This window comes from Mustela nigripes, chromosome 13 (assembly GCF_022355385.1).
Source record: "Mustela nigripes isolate SB6536 chromosome 13, MUSNIG.SB6536, whole genome shotgun sequence".
Taxonomy (NCBI): Eukaryota; Metazoa; Chordata; class Mammalia; order Carnivora; family Mustelidae; genus Mustela; species Mustela nigripes.
Genome location: NC_081569.1, coordinates 129759786 through 129777847, shown reverse-complemented (window position 1 = coordinate 129777847; position 18062 = coordinate 129759786). Strand labels below are relative to the sequence as shown.

General features: G+C 46.6%; 1 protein-coding gene across 2 annotated transcripts in view; it reads left to right on the top strand.

Moving 5' to 3' along the window:
- FLVCR2 (FLVCR choline and putative heme transporter 2) overlaps window positions 1-18062 on the top strand; it is a 53143-nt gene that overhangs the window by 32712 nt on the left and 2369 nt on the right. For both annotated transcript variants that reach the window (XM_059373705.1, XM_059373706.1), the window contains exons 4-9: window positions 6818-6885; window positions 8481-8584; window positions 11853-11963; window positions 13069-13174; window positions 13325-13436; window positions 14027-14082. In XM_059373705.1, coding sequence (XP_059229688.1) covers window positions 6818-6885; window positions 8481-8584; window positions 11853-11963; window positions 13069-13174; window positions 13325-13436; window positions 14027-14082 — 557 coding nt within the window. The remainder of the gene's footprint in view (window positions 1-6817; window positions 6886-8480; window positions 8585-11852; window positions 11964-13068; window positions 13175-13324; window positions 13437-14026; window positions 14083-18062) is intronic.

Sequence of the window (18062 nt, the reverse complement as noted above, 5' to 3'; positions counted from 1 at the left end):
TCACCATAGCACATACCCTCCCCAATGTCCATAACCCCCCCCCCTTCAACCAACCCCTCTCCCCCCAGCAACCCTCAGTTTGTTTTGTGAGATTAAGAGTCACTTATGTTTTTGTCTCCCTCCCAATCCCATCTTGTTTCATTGATTCTTCTCCTACCCACTTAAGCCCCCATGTTGCATCACCACTTCCTCATATCAGGGGAACACATAAATCTTATTGCATCTGACATCAGGGTATTTTAGCCTACCTTGGCATTCTAGAGCAGATGAGTGCTTAATAAATTTTTTTAATGGGTGAGAATAATGATAGTGGTGATAAGTGGGCGATGATCCCAGTGTATAGGCAGGGAAGCAAAGCAACTCTTCCTCTTATTGCATGGCTTGTTGCTTATATGGTCTTTAATTTGGCAGCATTGTTTTAATACTGCACTTCTGCACATTCATCTATTTTGTTAAATGATAACACAGGAAATAGGGAAGCACTTCTGGAATGGTGGAGTGAGGACCTTGGATAATCTGTTCTTCCATAAAGCAACAAGTGCACTGGATTAAAAACATTGTCAAAATCAAATTTCCAGAACTCTTAAACAAAGGTTTGCAACAATCCAAGGGACATTTATTCAAGGGAAAAAAAATGACTGAATAACAACAGAAACAGTGAGCTTTGTGTTTTAACTTGCCCTATTCCAATCCGCCTCTCCCAGTCTCTGTGGTAGCCTTGACAACCAGCAGCCTAGCAGCCATGGTAGTTGGGAGAACCAGCAGCCTCACAGCCACTTGGTGGGGCAAAAACAATTCTGGAGCTCCCCCCAAAAACCCTGTTCCTAGGTCATTATATGATATCTGACAGTTCCCTAGAAGAGCCCCATTCAGAGGACTTGCTTTTATTTAACCTGACTCAGAGCTTGCTCTGTGGGAAAGGCACTATTTCCAGGGCATTTGTTGAAAATCATCACTGTTTAGTATCATAGCTGCCTAAGGTAGTAATAACCAGTTTAGGAAACAGGAAGCTGGCCAAAAATCTTGAAACAAAAATCTAGAGAATGAGATGGTCATAGGAGCTTTGAGAAGCTCTCACATATTCTTAGGAATTTAAATAGAAGTCCACATGCATATGAGCCCTAAACTCTCACCTCTGGCTGACCTTGAGGCTCTGGGCAAGGAGGAAGTGAAGGCTAAGGCAGGGTTGACACCTGCCTGCTGGAGCATTGAAGGAGAGCCTCAGACCTCATACAGAGGAGGTCCTTGGCAAAGGTGGAGACTTACTGGTTTAAGGTATTTAAGGAAATTTCTTTCTAATCATTACCTCACCACTAAACTGATGTAGCAGAAATTTCAGCAGCTGCACATGACAAAGAATACAAACTTTAAAAAATTAGTCCAGGAAAGTCATCAAGCAAACAGCAGCAACAGCAACAAATCCCAGGGAGGGATGAGAATCTCATTTCCAGAGCTGACATGGTATTTAAAGTGTCCAGCTTTATCAAAAGATTATGAGACATGCAAAGAAATTAGAAAGAATGACTCATACACAAGGGGAAAAAAGCACTTAATAGAAACTGTTCCTAAGGAAGCCCAGATGTTGGACATAATAAAGATTATAAATCAACAATATAAATAGTGTTCAAATAACTAAAGAAACCATGCCTAAAGAATGAAAAAAAAAAGGTGGAGAATAAAGTTTTACCAAATAGAGGATATCAATAAAGACAGGAATGAAAAAGAACCAAATAGAAATTCTGGAATTGAAAGTACACTAACTAAAATGAAAAACTCACTGGAGGGCTCAAAATCAGATATGAGCTGGCAGCAGAAAGAATCACTGAACTTGAATATAGGTCACATGAAATTATCCTGAGGAACAGAAAAAATAAAGAAGAAAAATGAGCAGAACCTCGAGACCTGTGGGAAACCATCATGCAAACCAACATACACATAATGGGAGTCCTAGAAGGTGAGGAGAGAAAAGGTGAAAGTTAATTGTCATTTAAATTGGGATAGTGCTACCCAGAAAAACAATTTACTTCTGAGTCTCTAGGAGCATTTGACTCCATTGCAGAGATAGAATTTATTAACTTTTTTTTTTTTTCCATCAAAGGTCTGGGGTTATTCCAGTGAGAGAGAGTTAAACTAATCTGGATGTTTGCATATATTTAATTATAGTTAGAAAACTGCAAGCCTTTTTCCATGATAGATAATTGGACTTGGTGACTAAACTTTGGACCAACAAGGAAACGATTTTTAGGCTTAATAACAGATTCGGAAAGAATTTTATTGAGCTATTACTGTGTGTTAGACCCTCTGTTAAGTGCTTTACATAGATCATCACATTTAATCTTCAAAACAATCCCATGACATCGGTTCTCAACTCCATTCCATTTTATATTGAGGACGCTGAGGCTCCATTTAGTTCCTTGCCCACAACTGGACAGCTAGCAAGCAACAGATCTTGGATTTAAACTTCTGTCTGACTGATGCCGAAGCCTATCTTCCTCACCACCATGCCATTTTTGTGTCCTTATGGAGAAAGGAACATCTAGAGACAAAGCCAAGCTCTTTTAGCCTCACTTGTCTCAGTGGTCCTTGGGTTTACCTCGGGGAGGTATTTCCTTCTTCAGGTTCAATCCTGTAAGCCAGCTGCCTAGGAGTTGCCTTCTCCTAAGATGCAGATCTAGAGTTCTGGGGTTTTCGAAGCAGGATCAACTTATATTGACCAGCCATCTTTGGGATTTGGAAATGATGGGGTTTTGACTTTAGCATCTTTCTAAGGCTTAGAGGTCATGTAAAGGCAGTGTTTGGGACTCAGTCCACCTAAGAATCACTGCTCTCCTCCAAATTAAATCTTTGCTCCAAATTACAAACAAAACAAAACCCTCTATAAATTCACCTAGATGTTTTGAAGCTCTCCCGAGTGTCCCACCACCCCCTCCTGTAGTTTCAGATTGGTCTTTGAAAAGGGAAATGGTTCATATTTTTTATATTGTACGTATGGTGTTCATATTTTCCTCTGAATTACATGCACTTAAGAGCATGTGGCTTGAATCAAGCCGATGATAGCATTTCATGGGCATGTTTGCTGGACGTGGGTGAGCAGGTCTTGGGATAAGAGCCTTGAATGCTGGAATGGTGAATTCAGAGTTGGCATGTATGGAATGAGTTTTAATGTCTGCTCTGCCAAATTACTCAATGTACCTCCTTCACCCATCCTGTGCCCATGAAATAAAAATCTCTGAAAATACGAATCAATTTTGGTTCCCACTGGAGTGCTCTGAAGGGAAATGAGAGCTTCTAAAGCAGTTGCATGAATCCACATTGCTGTTGTGTTGGTGAACTTGATTTCCTACATTCTTTCATTGGTCTGAACTGCATTTCACCAGGTAAGGAATAGCTCCCACATAGCTGGTGGGATCTCCAGTACTGTCTTTCTAGTGGCTTTCCAAGTCTTCCCCAAGCTGCTGAGTCTGCTGCCCAGAGTAGAGCCTGGTGAGGGCTTTGGAGGAATTTCAGGGGGCTTTTTCTTGTAGGCCTCTGGTCATACCCTTAGAGATACATTTGAGAGATATAATAAAGGCTGTCCAACTAAATTGAATGTCAGGTAAACAGCACATTCTTTTCAGCATAAACATGTCCCATGGAGTATTAGGGGCATATTTATGCTGAATATTACCTGAATTTCAAATTATAACTGGATGTGTTGTTTTTGTTTTGTTTTGTTTTCTAAATCTGGCAGCCCAGCTTAGAGAGGAGGGGGCAGAGATGGGTTTTGTATTGGATATTCCTGAAATCACAGGAATAAAAAAAATGCCTTTTCCTCCAGTAAAATACCACCCCCCATCCCCTTCTCCAGGTTTGGCAATGCAGGAAGACCCAGGGCTGGAACCATATTCTCTACAGGTCTGCCAGAGTCTAGGGGCCCAGTGGATCTTAGGATTTGTATCAGCAGAGTTGGGCAGTGGTGTGGCATAAGAGAATAACCTTTCCTAGGCTACCTTCTCCTTGAGTCCCTAGGCCTTGCTTTCACAAGATCCCCTCTTCTGCCCTATCATCAATGGCACAACAATTGCCACATTGAAAAAAATCATTGAAAAGGCTTCTCTTCTAAAGAATGTCCTCAAAGGGAACACTATTCCATGTTGTCCCCCAGCCTTGCCTTCTGAATAATCTTCCAGTGCTGGACATCCAAACTCACAGCCCAGCACAGGAAGATTATCACCTTCCCTTGGGGCTTTCAAGGGCTTTACTACTGCCCACTCCCCTACTGGTTTAGGGAGGCTGATTGTGCTTCCTCTCAGATCCTACTTGAGAGTAGGCATAATATCCTTCTTGTGATTCCCTGGAGCTTTGATGAGGTGAGGCTGGCCCTTTAAAACGAGGTTTTACTACAAGTCCAGGAAGGGCCCAAGGGAAATGAACACAGAGTATCCAGAGCCCAGAGATAGAATCTGGGATCAGTGTTTCCCAAGCTTGCCTGATGACAGAATCGCCTCAGGTGCTTGGTTGAGTGTGTGCCTGAATTTCCCTGCCTTTCTTCCAGAAACTCAGTTTCAGAAAGTCTGGACGAGGGCCTGGGAATCTGCTCTTAAAAGGCATTCCAGGTGATTCTGGTTTGCAGCAGCATTGAGCAGCTCTAACGTAGGGTCATTCTCATGGTCTTGAAGCCCCTTCTCATACCATTTGCCGCCATGTTAACCTGGGAGCCTGGGCCTAGTCTTGGACCTTCCGGATTCCCAAGGTCATTTACTTATGAACTCTGCTGAGTCTAAGAAATGGCTAGGGGGGGTTGTTGTTGTTGTTGTTAAGTGGGCTCTACACCCAGCATGGAGCCCAGTGCATGGCTTGAACTCAGGACCCTCAGATCAAGACCTGAGCTGAGATCAAGTCAGATACTTCACCGACTTAGCTACCTGGGCACCCCTGTTGTTGTTATTATTGTTGTTATTTTAGATTTTACTTATTTATTTAATTTTTAAAAAGATTTTATTTATTTATTTGATAGACAGATCACAAGCAGGCAGAGAGAGAGGGGGGAAGCAGGCTCCCTGCTGAACAGAGAGCCCAATGCAGGACTCGATCCCAGGACCCTGGGATCAGGACTTGAGCTGAAGGCAGAGGCTTAGCCCACTGAGCCACCCAGGTGCCCCTTACTTATTTATTTAAGATAGAGACAGAGAGAGAGTATGTGAGTGACCAATGGGGGAGGGGCGAGAAGGAGAGGGACAGGAGCAAGGGGACTGAGCATGGAGCCCAAACACAGGGCTCCATTTCATGACCCAGAGATAGTAACCTGAGCCAAATTCATGATTCTGATGCTCAACTGACTGAGCCACTCAGGTGCCTGTTGTTATTTTTAAATTACAGATTCTTAGCTCTATTTTAGGAAAATCAGATTTAGTAGATCCAGGGTGAGGCCCAGGAATCTGCATTTTTAAACTCTTCTGCACTTAACTTGGTGTCTCATTCCTCTGGGAACCTGATAAAGGGAGTCAGTTGCATTGAGGCAACATCACATATGATAAAAATGACCTCAGTGTTAAAAATGACTGTCTGGATTGGGGGACCTTTTCATATCTGCTAGGAGGCCATTCTTTGTGCTTCTCTGAGTATGCTGACTCTTTTAGCTGGCCTGTCCTCTCTGGGGCCCTAAAGCTATGCCTCTGGAGATGCCACCAGCAATAGTGGCTCCTGCGAGGTGTTAAACTAGGACGGCTGCCATGCCCATATTTCCCTGCACCTGTGCCATCACTGTGAGACCAAAGAGGATGGGTTCTGGGTGGCTCCGTGATCTGGGCTTCGTGGAAGAGGAATCCCTGAGGCTGCCCTGCTCGTGAGCTGTGTCCTGTTACTTAGAGTCTTCTAGGGCATCTAATGTCAAGTGTACCAGTGATGGTCTTGTGAGCCTCAAAGTTAGTTAAAATTAAGAACCCTGGTGAGCATTATAAAGTGACTTTCTGTATTTGTTTTAAAACTGGGTGCATTTTCCTCATCTATAAAATGGGGATGATAATATTAACTACCTTGCTATAAGGATTGTAAGATACCTAAATGGTATCTAGTACATAAAAATGTGCTACTGCCACCTTCCTCCCCATCCTCCTCCCCACTCTCCTCCTCACCTTCCTCCCCACCCTCTTCCTCACCGTCCTCCTCGCCATCCTCCTCACCACCATCATCATCATTATCATCATCGCCGTTGGGTCAGTTTCAGTCTCATTAAAGCTACTACAGCTTTGCACAAATGGCCTCATGGATTCTTATCGTGTATTCTGGTGTTCCTTTTATCCGTTGGATGAATTGATGAGTTAGGAGAGTCAGCTCAATGCTCTTTAGGGTGCTTTCTGGTTTCAGATATGAGATTTTGTGTGACATTGGGCCAAAAAGAAAGCTGAATGGGGACAGAAAAGAGAAACCACCCACAGAAGGAGTGGTGTCACGGGTCAGAGGCCTGGAGCAGTCTGGAGCGGGGACAGGTCATCAGGAGGAGATGGAAGGTGTCCAGTGGTTCTGCTGACCCTGAAGGTCAATAGGTCAATGCTTGAGAGGAACGTAGACGGTTCTGACCTGGGAGTAATGTTTCTAGTGCCTGTGTTTCCAGGGCAGGGTTAAAGCGATCTGCAGGCAGTGGTGTGGGCTGAGAAATGGTTGAAATAGTTACTTTGGGTTGTTTTGGAGTCTTGAGTAGCCTCCTACTTTCTGGGGACACCACTCATAATGGCAGTGAAGCTGAGGACTTCTGACCTCCCTACCTGCCGGGGGAGACGGTAGCAATGGTCCAGCATAAGGCTGCCCCTAATGCAGTGTGTCTCCCTCCTTCTTTCAGGTCTCAATGCTGGTGCTTTTTATGCCTTGTCCACGCTGCTGAATCGCATGGTGATCTTGCACTACCCGGTAAGGTAGTCCCTTGAGCACGCTGAAGAGAGTGAGAGCTCTGTCCATCCCGGCAGGAGCTGGGGCAGTGGTTAACTCTAGTTCCCCTTGGACCCTGCCCTCGCCATTCCAGACAGTGTCGTATGGTGCTGTGCTTATGGGATTTGGAGGGAGACGGCCCTGGTTCTCAGCCCTAGCTCTAAATTGTATGACAGGCTGTTTAGCCTCTCATTCTCCTTTCTGCAAAAGAATTCCTTATTGAAAGATTATTTTTTAGCGTTAGAAACTAATACTATGTATGTGTGCCCATATGTATATATTCATATGTTCTATGTATGTAAAGCACATAGCATGGTGCCTAGCTGTACAGTAGGTAAACCTACAGACATACAGATCATGTATGAAAGATTTAATTTGTAAAATAGGGGTTTAATAGAGTTTAATTTTGAACTCTTGATGGCTCAACTGGAAGCATTTCTTCTTCTTCTTTTTTTTTTTTTCTTTTAAAAGATTTTATCTATTTGTCGAAGAGAGAAGAGGAAGAGTACACATAAGCAGGGAGAGGGGCAGAGGCAGAGGGAGAAGCAGGCTCCCCGCTGAGCAAGGAGCCAGACTATGGGACTCCATCCCAGGACCCTGGAATCATGCTCTGAGCCAAAGGCAGAAACTTAACTGACTGAGCCACCCAGGCATCCCTGAAAGCATTTCTTAAATGTTTTTGGAACCAGCAAGAGCTGGATCCTAGGAGTGGGATACTGTGTGTCCTGGAGTCAGGAATCCCAGGTCCAACCCCCTTTTGAAAGGGGAGGGGTCTTGGGGTACCTGGGTGGCTCAGTGGGTTAAGCTTCTGCCTTCAGCTCAGGTCATGATCTCAGGGTCCTGGGATCAAGCCCCGCATCAGGCTCTCTGCTCAGTGGGGAGCCTGCTTCCCCCTCTCTCTCTTCCTGCCTCTCTGCTTACTTGTGATCTCTCTCTGTCAAATAAATAAATAAAATCTTTAAAAAAAGGACAGGGTTTTCACACTTGCAGAGGTGGTAGGCCACTGTGGCTAACGTGTTCCCATTTTGGAGTTTGACAGGTCTGAGTTCAGATCCTAGCTCTGTTCTTAATAAATGCCTCACGACTTCCCGCTAGCAGGTTCATCTCACTGTGCCTTGTTTTTTTTTTTTTTTTTTTTTTTTTTGGTTTTTTTTTTTTCCATCTATAAAGCGCAGACTATTGATTTCTAACCTCACAGTGGGGAATTTTGAGAAGTAAACGAGATTATATAACTGTCATCTTCCTATTCTTTTTGGCACTAATAGCTCAAAAATAAATAAATAAAAAACAACAACTAAGCACAGAATATTTGGATATATGTATTTCGGTCTCCCTGTTTGTGAAATGGGGATAATGACAAATAAGATAAAAGGGCTGCCGTAAAGATTAAATTTAAAAAGATCTACTTCAGAGTGGCTCTGGGACAGTTCGCTCACCTTGCCCTGGTATGTTCAGAGAATCAGCTCAAATGGAGCCTGAGTTACTTGCCTTTCTTTCCCCCGTCACCTCCTGCTGACTGTGCTCTGTCTGGTGTCTTGTCCCATTCCTGGGTGATCACGAGGCTGTGGTTTTCCCAGGGGGAAGAAGTGAATGCTGGAAGAATCGGCCTGACCATCGTCATTGCAGGAATGCTTGGGGCCGTGATCTCAGGCATCTGGCTGGATAGGTCCAAAACCTACAAGTAAGTGTCCTCCTCTTGGACTGACAGTTGGGGACCCTTATTTTGAAATGACACATTCCTCAGCAGTTTGGCTCCAGAGGGTTGGGTGTGAGAGTTGGGGGGGTCTCAGGGGTCGAGCGGTTCACATTTATCTTCTCTAAGCCTCAGTTTCTCTATTTATTAAATGAGGGAAATAGTACCCATTCCGTGGGGGATCTGATAAGATGAGAGACAGAGAATGTGAGGCCTAGCCCAGTATTCTTTCCCCATCCCCCCATGTAGTTTGAGAAAGGGGTAGATGAGGGAGAAATGAAAACAAAGGTAGAAAAATGCCAGCGGTTGCAAAGTTAATGGAAACCCCAAAGAGTGGCGATGAGGAAGTGATGCCCTACCCCGTTTGCCTGGCTGCCAGGGGTTAAAGCAAGGTGGATGGGCTTCCTCTGGATTACACCGTATCATCTTGCTACTGCTTATACATCCTTCGTAAATACCGTGATGGTCTTGGGGCCTGAATGCCCAGTGTGTTTCCAGGAGCCCTGAGCAGCCTTTCTAAGATTTTAGTGTATGCCAGGCTCACCCAAGATGCTTATTAAAAATAGATTCCTGGGCCCCATCCTCATGGCTGCCAGGTCAGTGGGGGAAACCGCCTTTGTAAAAAGCAGCTCACCCAGTGCCTCAAGCCAAATAGCCAGGCTTAGAGGAAAGGCTCTGGTGAATGGAGACCCAACACCCTTCCCTTTTTGTTGCTCCTTTCCAGTGCTGTGTATACACTAGGTGCTCGATTAATGCAGGTCAGCTGGGGAGCTGCTGGGGTTGTCCTACCCTAGGGCAGGGTGGCTGGTTTGTCGAGGCCCCCAAAGCGCCCAGTGTCTGGAGATGACAGACAGTGGCAGACCTGTTCTCTGTCACACAAACCCGCTTCTGTGAGGCTCTGGTCAGACCAGGTCTGACTCTAGCTGCCCCAGACAAAGGGCAGTTGAGGTCATCCCTGGGGATGTGGCCGCCTGGCTGAATGTGACGTGGAGCCTGGCTTGGCTTAATGACTGCTGGGGAGGCTGGCTGCCATCTCGTCTCTGCCATCTGTCAGTGGCTTGCTTCAGCCCTGCCCGAGGGCAGTGAGGACTGGCCACGCCCCAAAACCAGTGAACAGCAGTGTCCCTCTTCCTGGGGCTCGATTTGTGGCAGGAGAAGGAAGGGATTGGAATGGTGGTGGGGCTGGGATGTGCAGCCAGATGACTGAGAAGAACTAGAAAATACAGGGAAAGGGCTGAGGGCACACTTGAGGATGTAGACACCACTGTTTGCTAGTGTCCCTGATGTCCAGCTTCTGCCATCAGTGTGAGATCCTCTTCACCCTGTGCTATGACCCAGGCAGAGAAAGATGCTCTGTGACTGGGGCATTTCAGTGCCCCATTCTCTTCTCCCTGAGGTTCCCAGATTTGACCTGTTTGACATGGTGCCTCCAAAATTGGGGGGGGTCACATCCTGTTATATGAGGCTGGGACTACTTACAGTTTTTCTAAATGGGTCATTGGTTTAAAACAAAGCTGTAGTGGGCGCTTGGGTGTGGCTCAGTGGGTTAAGCCGCTGCCTTCGGCTCAGGTCATGATCTCAGGGTCCTGGGATCGAGTCCCGCATTGGGCTCTCTGCTCAGCAGGGAGCCTGCTTTCTCCTCTCTCTCTCTCTGACTGCCTCTCTGCCTACTTGTGATCTCTCTCTGTCAAATAAAATAAAATAAAATCTTTAAAAAAAAATAAAACAAAGCTGTAGTTAAGCAAACTTGGTAAGAGGGGAGCTTGTATGGCCGGCAGAAGAAATGGGTGTCCATGAAGTTGTCTGCTGTGGGGTGGGTGGGACCAGACGCAGGTGCAGGGTGGAGAAATGTGGATGCCCGTCTGTCCTCCACAGCTGCTTTGAAGCCCTGAGTGGAAGGGGTATCCTTTGCAGCCTCTGGCCTTGAGCTTTTCCAAAGAGGCAACCATGTAGTGTGTCTAAGTGTGTTAATGTATCAGGTCCTGTGTCCAGCAGTAGAAAGAGCAGCATACGTTTCAGATCCCAGGGCTGGGTCCAAATCCCAGCTCTGCATTTACTCAGTGGGTGACTCTGAATTAACCTAAGGGGCCTGTGCCTCAGTTTCCTCATTTGCAAAATTAGGGGTAGTCATACGTTTCTTGTGGGGCTTTTGTCAGGCTTGAGTGAGACAATAAATGCCCGTGAAGCACTTAACAGAATTTCTGGCATCCAATAAATGCGGGATTAGTTTGATATAACCAAAGTATACATCTACTGACACCCCCACTGTGTTTCTGGTTTCAGGGGGGATGAGTGAGGGTTTTTGGCTTTCAGTGTCTGAGTGCTCATTTCGTGGGAAGGTGGGCAGGGGGGATGGCGGAGCCCGCAGCCTGCCATCAGCAGGGCAGGGGGAGGAACATAGGTCCGGTGGCAGGGGTGGGGCTGCGGCAGAGTCACGAGTGGGCAACGTGGGAGGAGAAATGTAGGGAGGGGCGCACGCAGGGCGGACCTCCGACAGGAAGCAGCAGACTGCCGATGGTCCTTCTGAGAGGACTGGCAAAGGGGCATGTCATGGGGAGTGGGCAGAGCTTTCCCACTTGGGCTTTGGACTCGAGCACTTAGTTCAGGGCTGGAGAATGTTCTTGCTTAGCTTCTGCTGTCTGGAGCGGAGCAGTTCGGGTTTGGTGAAAAATCTGCACTGCCCCTGCGCCATTGGCAGGAGGAAGTTCCAGATGACAGAGAATCTAAAAACTCATCTCACTACCCGCCACGGCCACTGGGTCTTGGGGCAAAGCAGACCAGCAGGAGGAGGTGGCTTCTGAGCTAGTCCCGCACGCCACTGCTGCCTGACTGGAGCTGATGTTTGTTCTGTGGTTTTGTTTTGTTTTTTTATTTTTTATTTTTGTTTGTTTGTTTTTTGGTGGAGGACAAGGAAAGGAGAGGGTTGTGTCCTTCTTGCTTGGGGTGTAGCATGATATTGTTGAGAGGGTTCTGTGGGAGTTAAACACACACATGTAACAAGAGGGCCTCATCCTCTCCTGGGCTTCCCCTTTATAGCACTGGCCACAGTGTATTTAAATAACTAGTTGTGTGATCATTGGTTCAGTGTCCATCAACTTTATGGCCAGAAAGTTCTGTGAGAACTGATGTCCCAGTACACAGCAGAGGGCTTAACACATAGCAGGTGCCCAAATGATACTTGTATAATGAATGAATGAATAAATGGTCCTGTTATAGTCAGAAGCCAGTGACTCAACTTCTTTGTCTCTGCTTTTAGAGAGACAACCCTGGTGGTCTACATCATGACGGTAGTGGGCATGGTGGTGTACACACTGACGTTGAACCTGGGATACCTGTGGGTAGTGTTCATTACCGCTGGCACAATGGGGTAAGTGTGACCTCTGACCTGTCTAGCAGGAAAGCGGCATCCTATGGCTCATAGTGCTGCCACCATCCTTGGAAGCAACACTCGTCCCTTTGTTGCCTTCTCATTGATCTCTGGAGATGTGGAAATCATGGCCAGAGGTCTTGTTTACTTGCAACACTTCAAAAGCCTGCCCGGAGCTTCCACGCCATTGGGATGGAGTCTGTCCTTCACAGAACTCAGGGAGGCTAGGAAATGTTTAGAGTCTCTTGTAGCTCTGCCTGGGACAGTGGGGTGGGCAGAAAAAGTGCACAGGGCTAGGAATCAGGAAGTCTGGGTCCTGGTCCTAGTTCCGCTGCTGACCTTTAGATGACAGGTGCATCACCTAACTGCCCTGAGCCTCAGTTTCCACATCTGTAAATGAAGATAAGAGTGGCCTGTCTTGTAGGGTTGTTGCAAGAGTGAGAGAGAAATAAGTGTGAAAGTAGCCCAAAGTGTGGTACAGATGTAAGAAATTAGAGTTGGAACTTTCTGGACCTGTTGTATGAGAAAGCGCAGGAGACAGCACATCTTCCTTGGGGGTCTCTGCTTAGCTGCATATCCCCCCTTATTTTCCTGTGGGCACTACATGAGTGTGTGTGTGAGAAAGAGGAACTCAGAGACAGAGATACACAGACACTCAGTCCTTCTCAGCTGGTGAAACTCCAGAGGGAAAAAGGAGGACACTGAGATCCTCCTTCCAGGTCCCAGGGAGCAGGGAGATGCTGTTCAGTGTCCAGGGAGTTCCCACTGCCAGCACGGGGCCTGCAGACCGATGATGCAGAATTTCTCAACTGAGGGCTAAACACCACAGGCATCCCCATCCCTTCTGCCAATGCTGACAGTAATTGATGGTTGGGCATAGAAGAAGCTGGGGACACCCAGGGGGCTCCTGAACATGAAGCCTCCATAGGAACTTCTTCCTGACCTGCAGGGGTATCTCTTTCCTTGGTCACCAGAGGGATGGCCTGGAATATCTTGGTGACCAGAAACAAAGCAGAAAAAGGAGTTCTAAGGAGGGTGAGGTGGGCTCCCTTTCCTTCTTGTTCTTGAATTCTCCACCACCTTGTTTCTGTGATCTGGCCTTCAGCTTCTTCATGACGGGCTACCTCCCGCTGGGATTTGAGTTTGCTGTGGAGTTGACATACCCAGAATCGGAAGGCATATCGTCTGGCCTCCTGAATGTATCTGCCCAGGTAGGACTCTTATTTGGTGGTGGCCCCAAAACAGTGGCTCTTTTTTCCCTACTTGACTGGGCTGCCGCTGGCATTGTATCATGACGGCTCAGTGCTCCCATGGACTAGTTGGCCAGGCCCTTGTTTCCAGTCTCCTTTGTGTCTTTCCAGGTGTTCGGGATCATCTTCACCATCTCCCAGGGCCAAATTATTGACAACTACGGAACCATGCCTGGGAACATCTTTCTCTGTGTGTTCCTCACCCTTGGAGCAGCCCTCACTGGTGAGTTGGGGCCTTAAGACAAGATGGTGCTTAGGCCGCTCGTGAGCTTAGGCTGTTGGCGATTTGAGACCTCAGTGTTTTGATTGATCATACAGATCGGGGGTACACTTGCAGAGGGGCCGAGGGGAAGGCTTATTAAGAAATGTGTTTGAGGGGCAGTAGCATATTTTGGTGGAATGAGCCTAGAATTTGGTGCCAAAAGACCCTTGTTTGCATCCAAGACTGTGACACTGACCTCCATAGCTGTTTGACCTTGGGCAAGTGGACCAACTTCTGGAAGGCTCACTTTCTTAAACTATAACATGGGGGTTGTTGTAAGGACTAGCGCAACATGTGCAAACTCCCTGGCAAATATAACGGGTATATAAATGAAGGCCTATGTCATCATTGGCTTCTGCCTGTCAGGCACATCAGTGATCCCCAGGCTCTGTCAAGCTGGTGGTGGGAACCTCCATCTCCCTGGGATATCTATAGGTCTGAGATACCTGTGACCCTTTGGAAAGTGAGGACTCCCTCTCTTGGGTGAACTTCATCGTTGGTCTCTTGTAAATTCTGTGTTTTGGTGTTCTTTCTCAATCTCTTGACCTCAGCGTTCATTAAGGCAGATCTCCGGAGGCAGAAAGCAAATAAAGAAACTCCTGAGAATGTGAGTATGTGGAAGCTTGCTGGGCTGAAAGCGGGGTCCCAGGCTTTGTTTGAGGCTGTGGCAGCATGGGGGGCCGGGGGGCTCCCACTCTGGGGGGCTCCTACTCTGGAGGCCATGAGATCAGCTCAACTCACATAAACATGGCGCCCAAGAGTTTCCTGGGTGAGTGTTCAGCATGGCTGTTGTGCTGCTCTTTCCTGGCCTCTTCTGCTTCCTTCCCTTCTCCTGGCCTCCCTCCTGTGGTCCCCAGGATATGTCACTGTTGTCACAGTCTGCTGAGCAGCAACCCCTCCTTGGATCCTGAGACAAGTCCCGAGACCCTGGCTCCACTGCTTTCGCCCAGGGTTCAGTGGCTGGAGAGGAAAGGTGGTGGACCCGAGGCAGTGGTTCTCCTTGCATGTTCCAGCCCCTTAGTGCAGTGGAGCTGGAGGGGCTGGCGCCAGTGCATTTCCAACAGGGCTTACAAAGGGCGAGTCAGGGAGTAGGCATTGATGGTGGTAGACGGGGAAGGACTAGGGGTATGATTTAGAACACAAGAGGGTATCCCGTCTGCTTTAATCAGCTAGGGACTATTTCAGTCAAAATGTTAGGTATCAAATCAGCCAGGATGAAAGCAATTTCAAATGTGAGGAGGAAAAGTGGGATATTACTTAAAAAACAAACAAACCACCCCAAAACCCATTACAGAGATAATTAATACATGTTCTTTGTAGGAAAACTAAAAAAATACAGAAAAGTATATAAAATTTAAAAATCATCTGTAATATTATCACCTAGAGATGAAATGCTGTTTTTTTTTTTGCAATACTTACATGTCTGTATCTACATATAATATGTATGTATATCTATATTTGTTATATGTATGGATATGTAAATTTTTTTTACATTTTGCTATTTTATTTATTATTATTATTATTATTTTAATTCTTTAAAATTTTTTATAAACATATATTTTTATCCCCAGGGGTACAGGTCTGTGAATCGCCAGGTTTACGCACTTCACAGCACTCACCAAAGCACATACCCTCCCCAATGTCCATAACCCCACCCCGCTTCTCCCAACCCCCCTCCCCCCAGCAGCCCTCAGTTTGTTTTGTGAGATTAAGAGTCACTTATGGTTTGTCTCCCTCCCAATCCCATCTTGTTTCATTGATTCTTCTCCTACCCACTTAAGCCCCCATGTTGCATCACCACTTCCTCATATCAGGGAGATCATGTGATAGTTGTCTTTCTCTGCTTGACTTATTTCGCTAAGCATGATACGCTCTAGTTCCATCCATGTTGTCGCAAATGGCAAGATTTCATTTCTTTTGATGGCTGCATAGTATTCCATTGTGTATATATACCACATCTTCTTGATCCATTCATCTGTTGATGGACATCTAGGTTCTTTCCATAGTTTGGCTATTGTGGACATTGCTGCTATAAACATTCGGGTGCACGTGCCCCTTTGGATCACTACGTTTGTATCTTTAGGGTAAATACCCAGTAGTGCAATGGCTGGGTCATAGGGCAGTTCTATTTTCAACATTTTGAGGAACCTCCATGCTGTTTTCCAGAGTGGTTGCACCAGCTTGCATTCCCGGATATGTGAATTTTTTTAAACAAAGATGGAATCTTCTGCTTTTTTACTTGTGAACACCTTATCAGGTCATTATAACATGCTTCTCATTTCTACACAGTGTTTCAATGAGTGCACATGGATAAACCATGATTTTTTTTTAAAAGATTTTATTTATTTATTTGACAGACAGAGATCACAAATTGGCAGAGAGACAGGCAGAGAGAGAGGGGGAAGCAGGCTCCCTGCTGAGCAGAAAGCCCTATGCAGGGCTCCATCCCAGGACCCTGGGATCATGACCTCAGCCAAAAGCAGAGGCTTTAACCCACTGAGCCACCCAGGTGCCCCCAGGATAAACCATGACTAAACAGTCTTGCTGTCTGTGGACATTAAGGTTGCTCTCAATCATTGTTATAAACAATATCATGACTAAAGTCCTGGAAGCTGAACCTTTGTGCATGTTCCCAAGCACACTATTTACTTGAGAAATGGATCCGTGCTCACGCACATTTTTAAGATCTTGGTACATATTGCTGAACTGTTGTCGAGAAAGGTCCTATCAACACTATTAGAGTATATTGCTCTAGAAGTGTAGGAGTGCCAACACGGAGGCCTTATCATTTTGGAAAAGCTTGCCAGTTGGTGAGGCAAAAATGGTATCCGAAAGAGTATATTTAGTATTGTAAGGACATATGTGGGCAGATGGATGACAAGCTTTCATTGATTATTTGTCTTCTGATATCACACTCTGGAGTTGGCGGGCCTACCACTCTGGAGTTGGTAGCATGTGGAGGGCAGAGCCTAGCGCAGGAAACTCAGTGGGGAGACAGGGAAGGCCTTGGAGCTAAAATGCTGCTCTCTAGACTGGCGCGAGGACCCTGCCATGACCTCCATGAGGATGGGCTTTCACCTGGCCCCACTACAAGGAGGCATCAGGGTTTGAAATATAGAGTGAGCCTGGGAACAAGATGCCTATAATAAAACAGGAGAGATTTCTTGTGAGAAGGTTTCAATTTGGAATGTGACATCTTGTGTCAAGGGATAGGAGATTTTGCTGTTTACTTTGTAATCTGTGTTTGCGTTGGTAGATGTAGGCAAACAGGAAGAAAGAAAAGGTCACCTATAACCCTAATACCTGGAGATTACCTGGAGATTAACATTGCGGTCTGTCATTCAGGGTTGTTTTGTGGGAGTCTTCGGGAGCAGGTTGGGGTCCTAGCCTGCTTGTTTGCTTAACAATAGTTTGACAAACTTTCCACAGTTACATTCTACCACCTCGTATCTACGTGGATATATTTCCATTTCCTCTTGTTTAATATTTAGGTTATTGTGATTTTTCACTATTCTCATGGGCGTATCTTGGTGCACAGGGACCAGGTTTGTTAGTCAAGGTTGGAGCTGTTGGCTTGGTCATCTTCTGTATGGAGTATAGGAAATAGCACTGAGTAGAAGTAAGGAGACAAATCCGGGGACGGTACTCCAAAGTCTGTGTCCCTGGATAACTCACCATGTGCCTTTGAACCTCCCTTGCACCTGGGGAAGCCTATTGTTACGGGAAGGTCAGAATCATGGTGCACTGACACCCTGGGAAGGCAGGGCTGTCACAGAGCCTCCCTCCTCTGGAACCCACCATTATGTACCCCATGGCAGTCCGTGTAAGGGAGACCCGGCCATCGGCACACAAATTCATGATCAGTGCCAGCTGAAGACAGGGCACCCAGCAGATGTGGCCAGAGCTGCTCTTTCTAATCAGTGAGATACACAGTTTTGGTTAAAAAAAAAAAAAGAAAGAAAGAAAGAACATCTAGCTTGGGGCTAATGGCTAATTGAGATGATGAGAATCTTGGTTTGGGTTTCCGTTTTTCTTCCAGTTGGTGGTTCTCTGCTAGAGACAGCGGCTGTACTTCTGCCCCCACTAATCTCTGTTTCTGGTTGTGATTTCAAAGTGCTGGCTTTGGCAGGGGCAGGCGTGCGTGGGCGTGCACGTGTGCGTGAGCGAGAGGCGAGAGGCTGCTTGATTGACGTAAGCAGGCGGCTGGTGGCCTGAATGGAAGCTACTCATGGCTGAGGCTGAGCTGCTGGCAAGGAACTGGCAAGAGAATGGGCAGGTTGGGTTTCTACAGCTGTTGCCCCAGCTGCGGACTAGGCCTGGGACAGTCCCTAGGGGAGAAGCACCATGTGTCCAGCTGGCACTGGGCCTGTAGATGTCCCTTGAGCTCTTGAGTGGTGATGGTGCAGTGCTGTGCCCGTGCCAGGGGCTTTCCCGCCGACAGATGAGTGCTTGAGGTAAGAAGCAGGGCACAGCACATACCTAGGGACCGCAGAAGATCATTTCCAGGTCATACTTAATTCCAGACCCACCTGAACAAGTGTGAGCCACAGGACTCTGCTTATCCTGGGCCATCTTGCCCCAACAAAG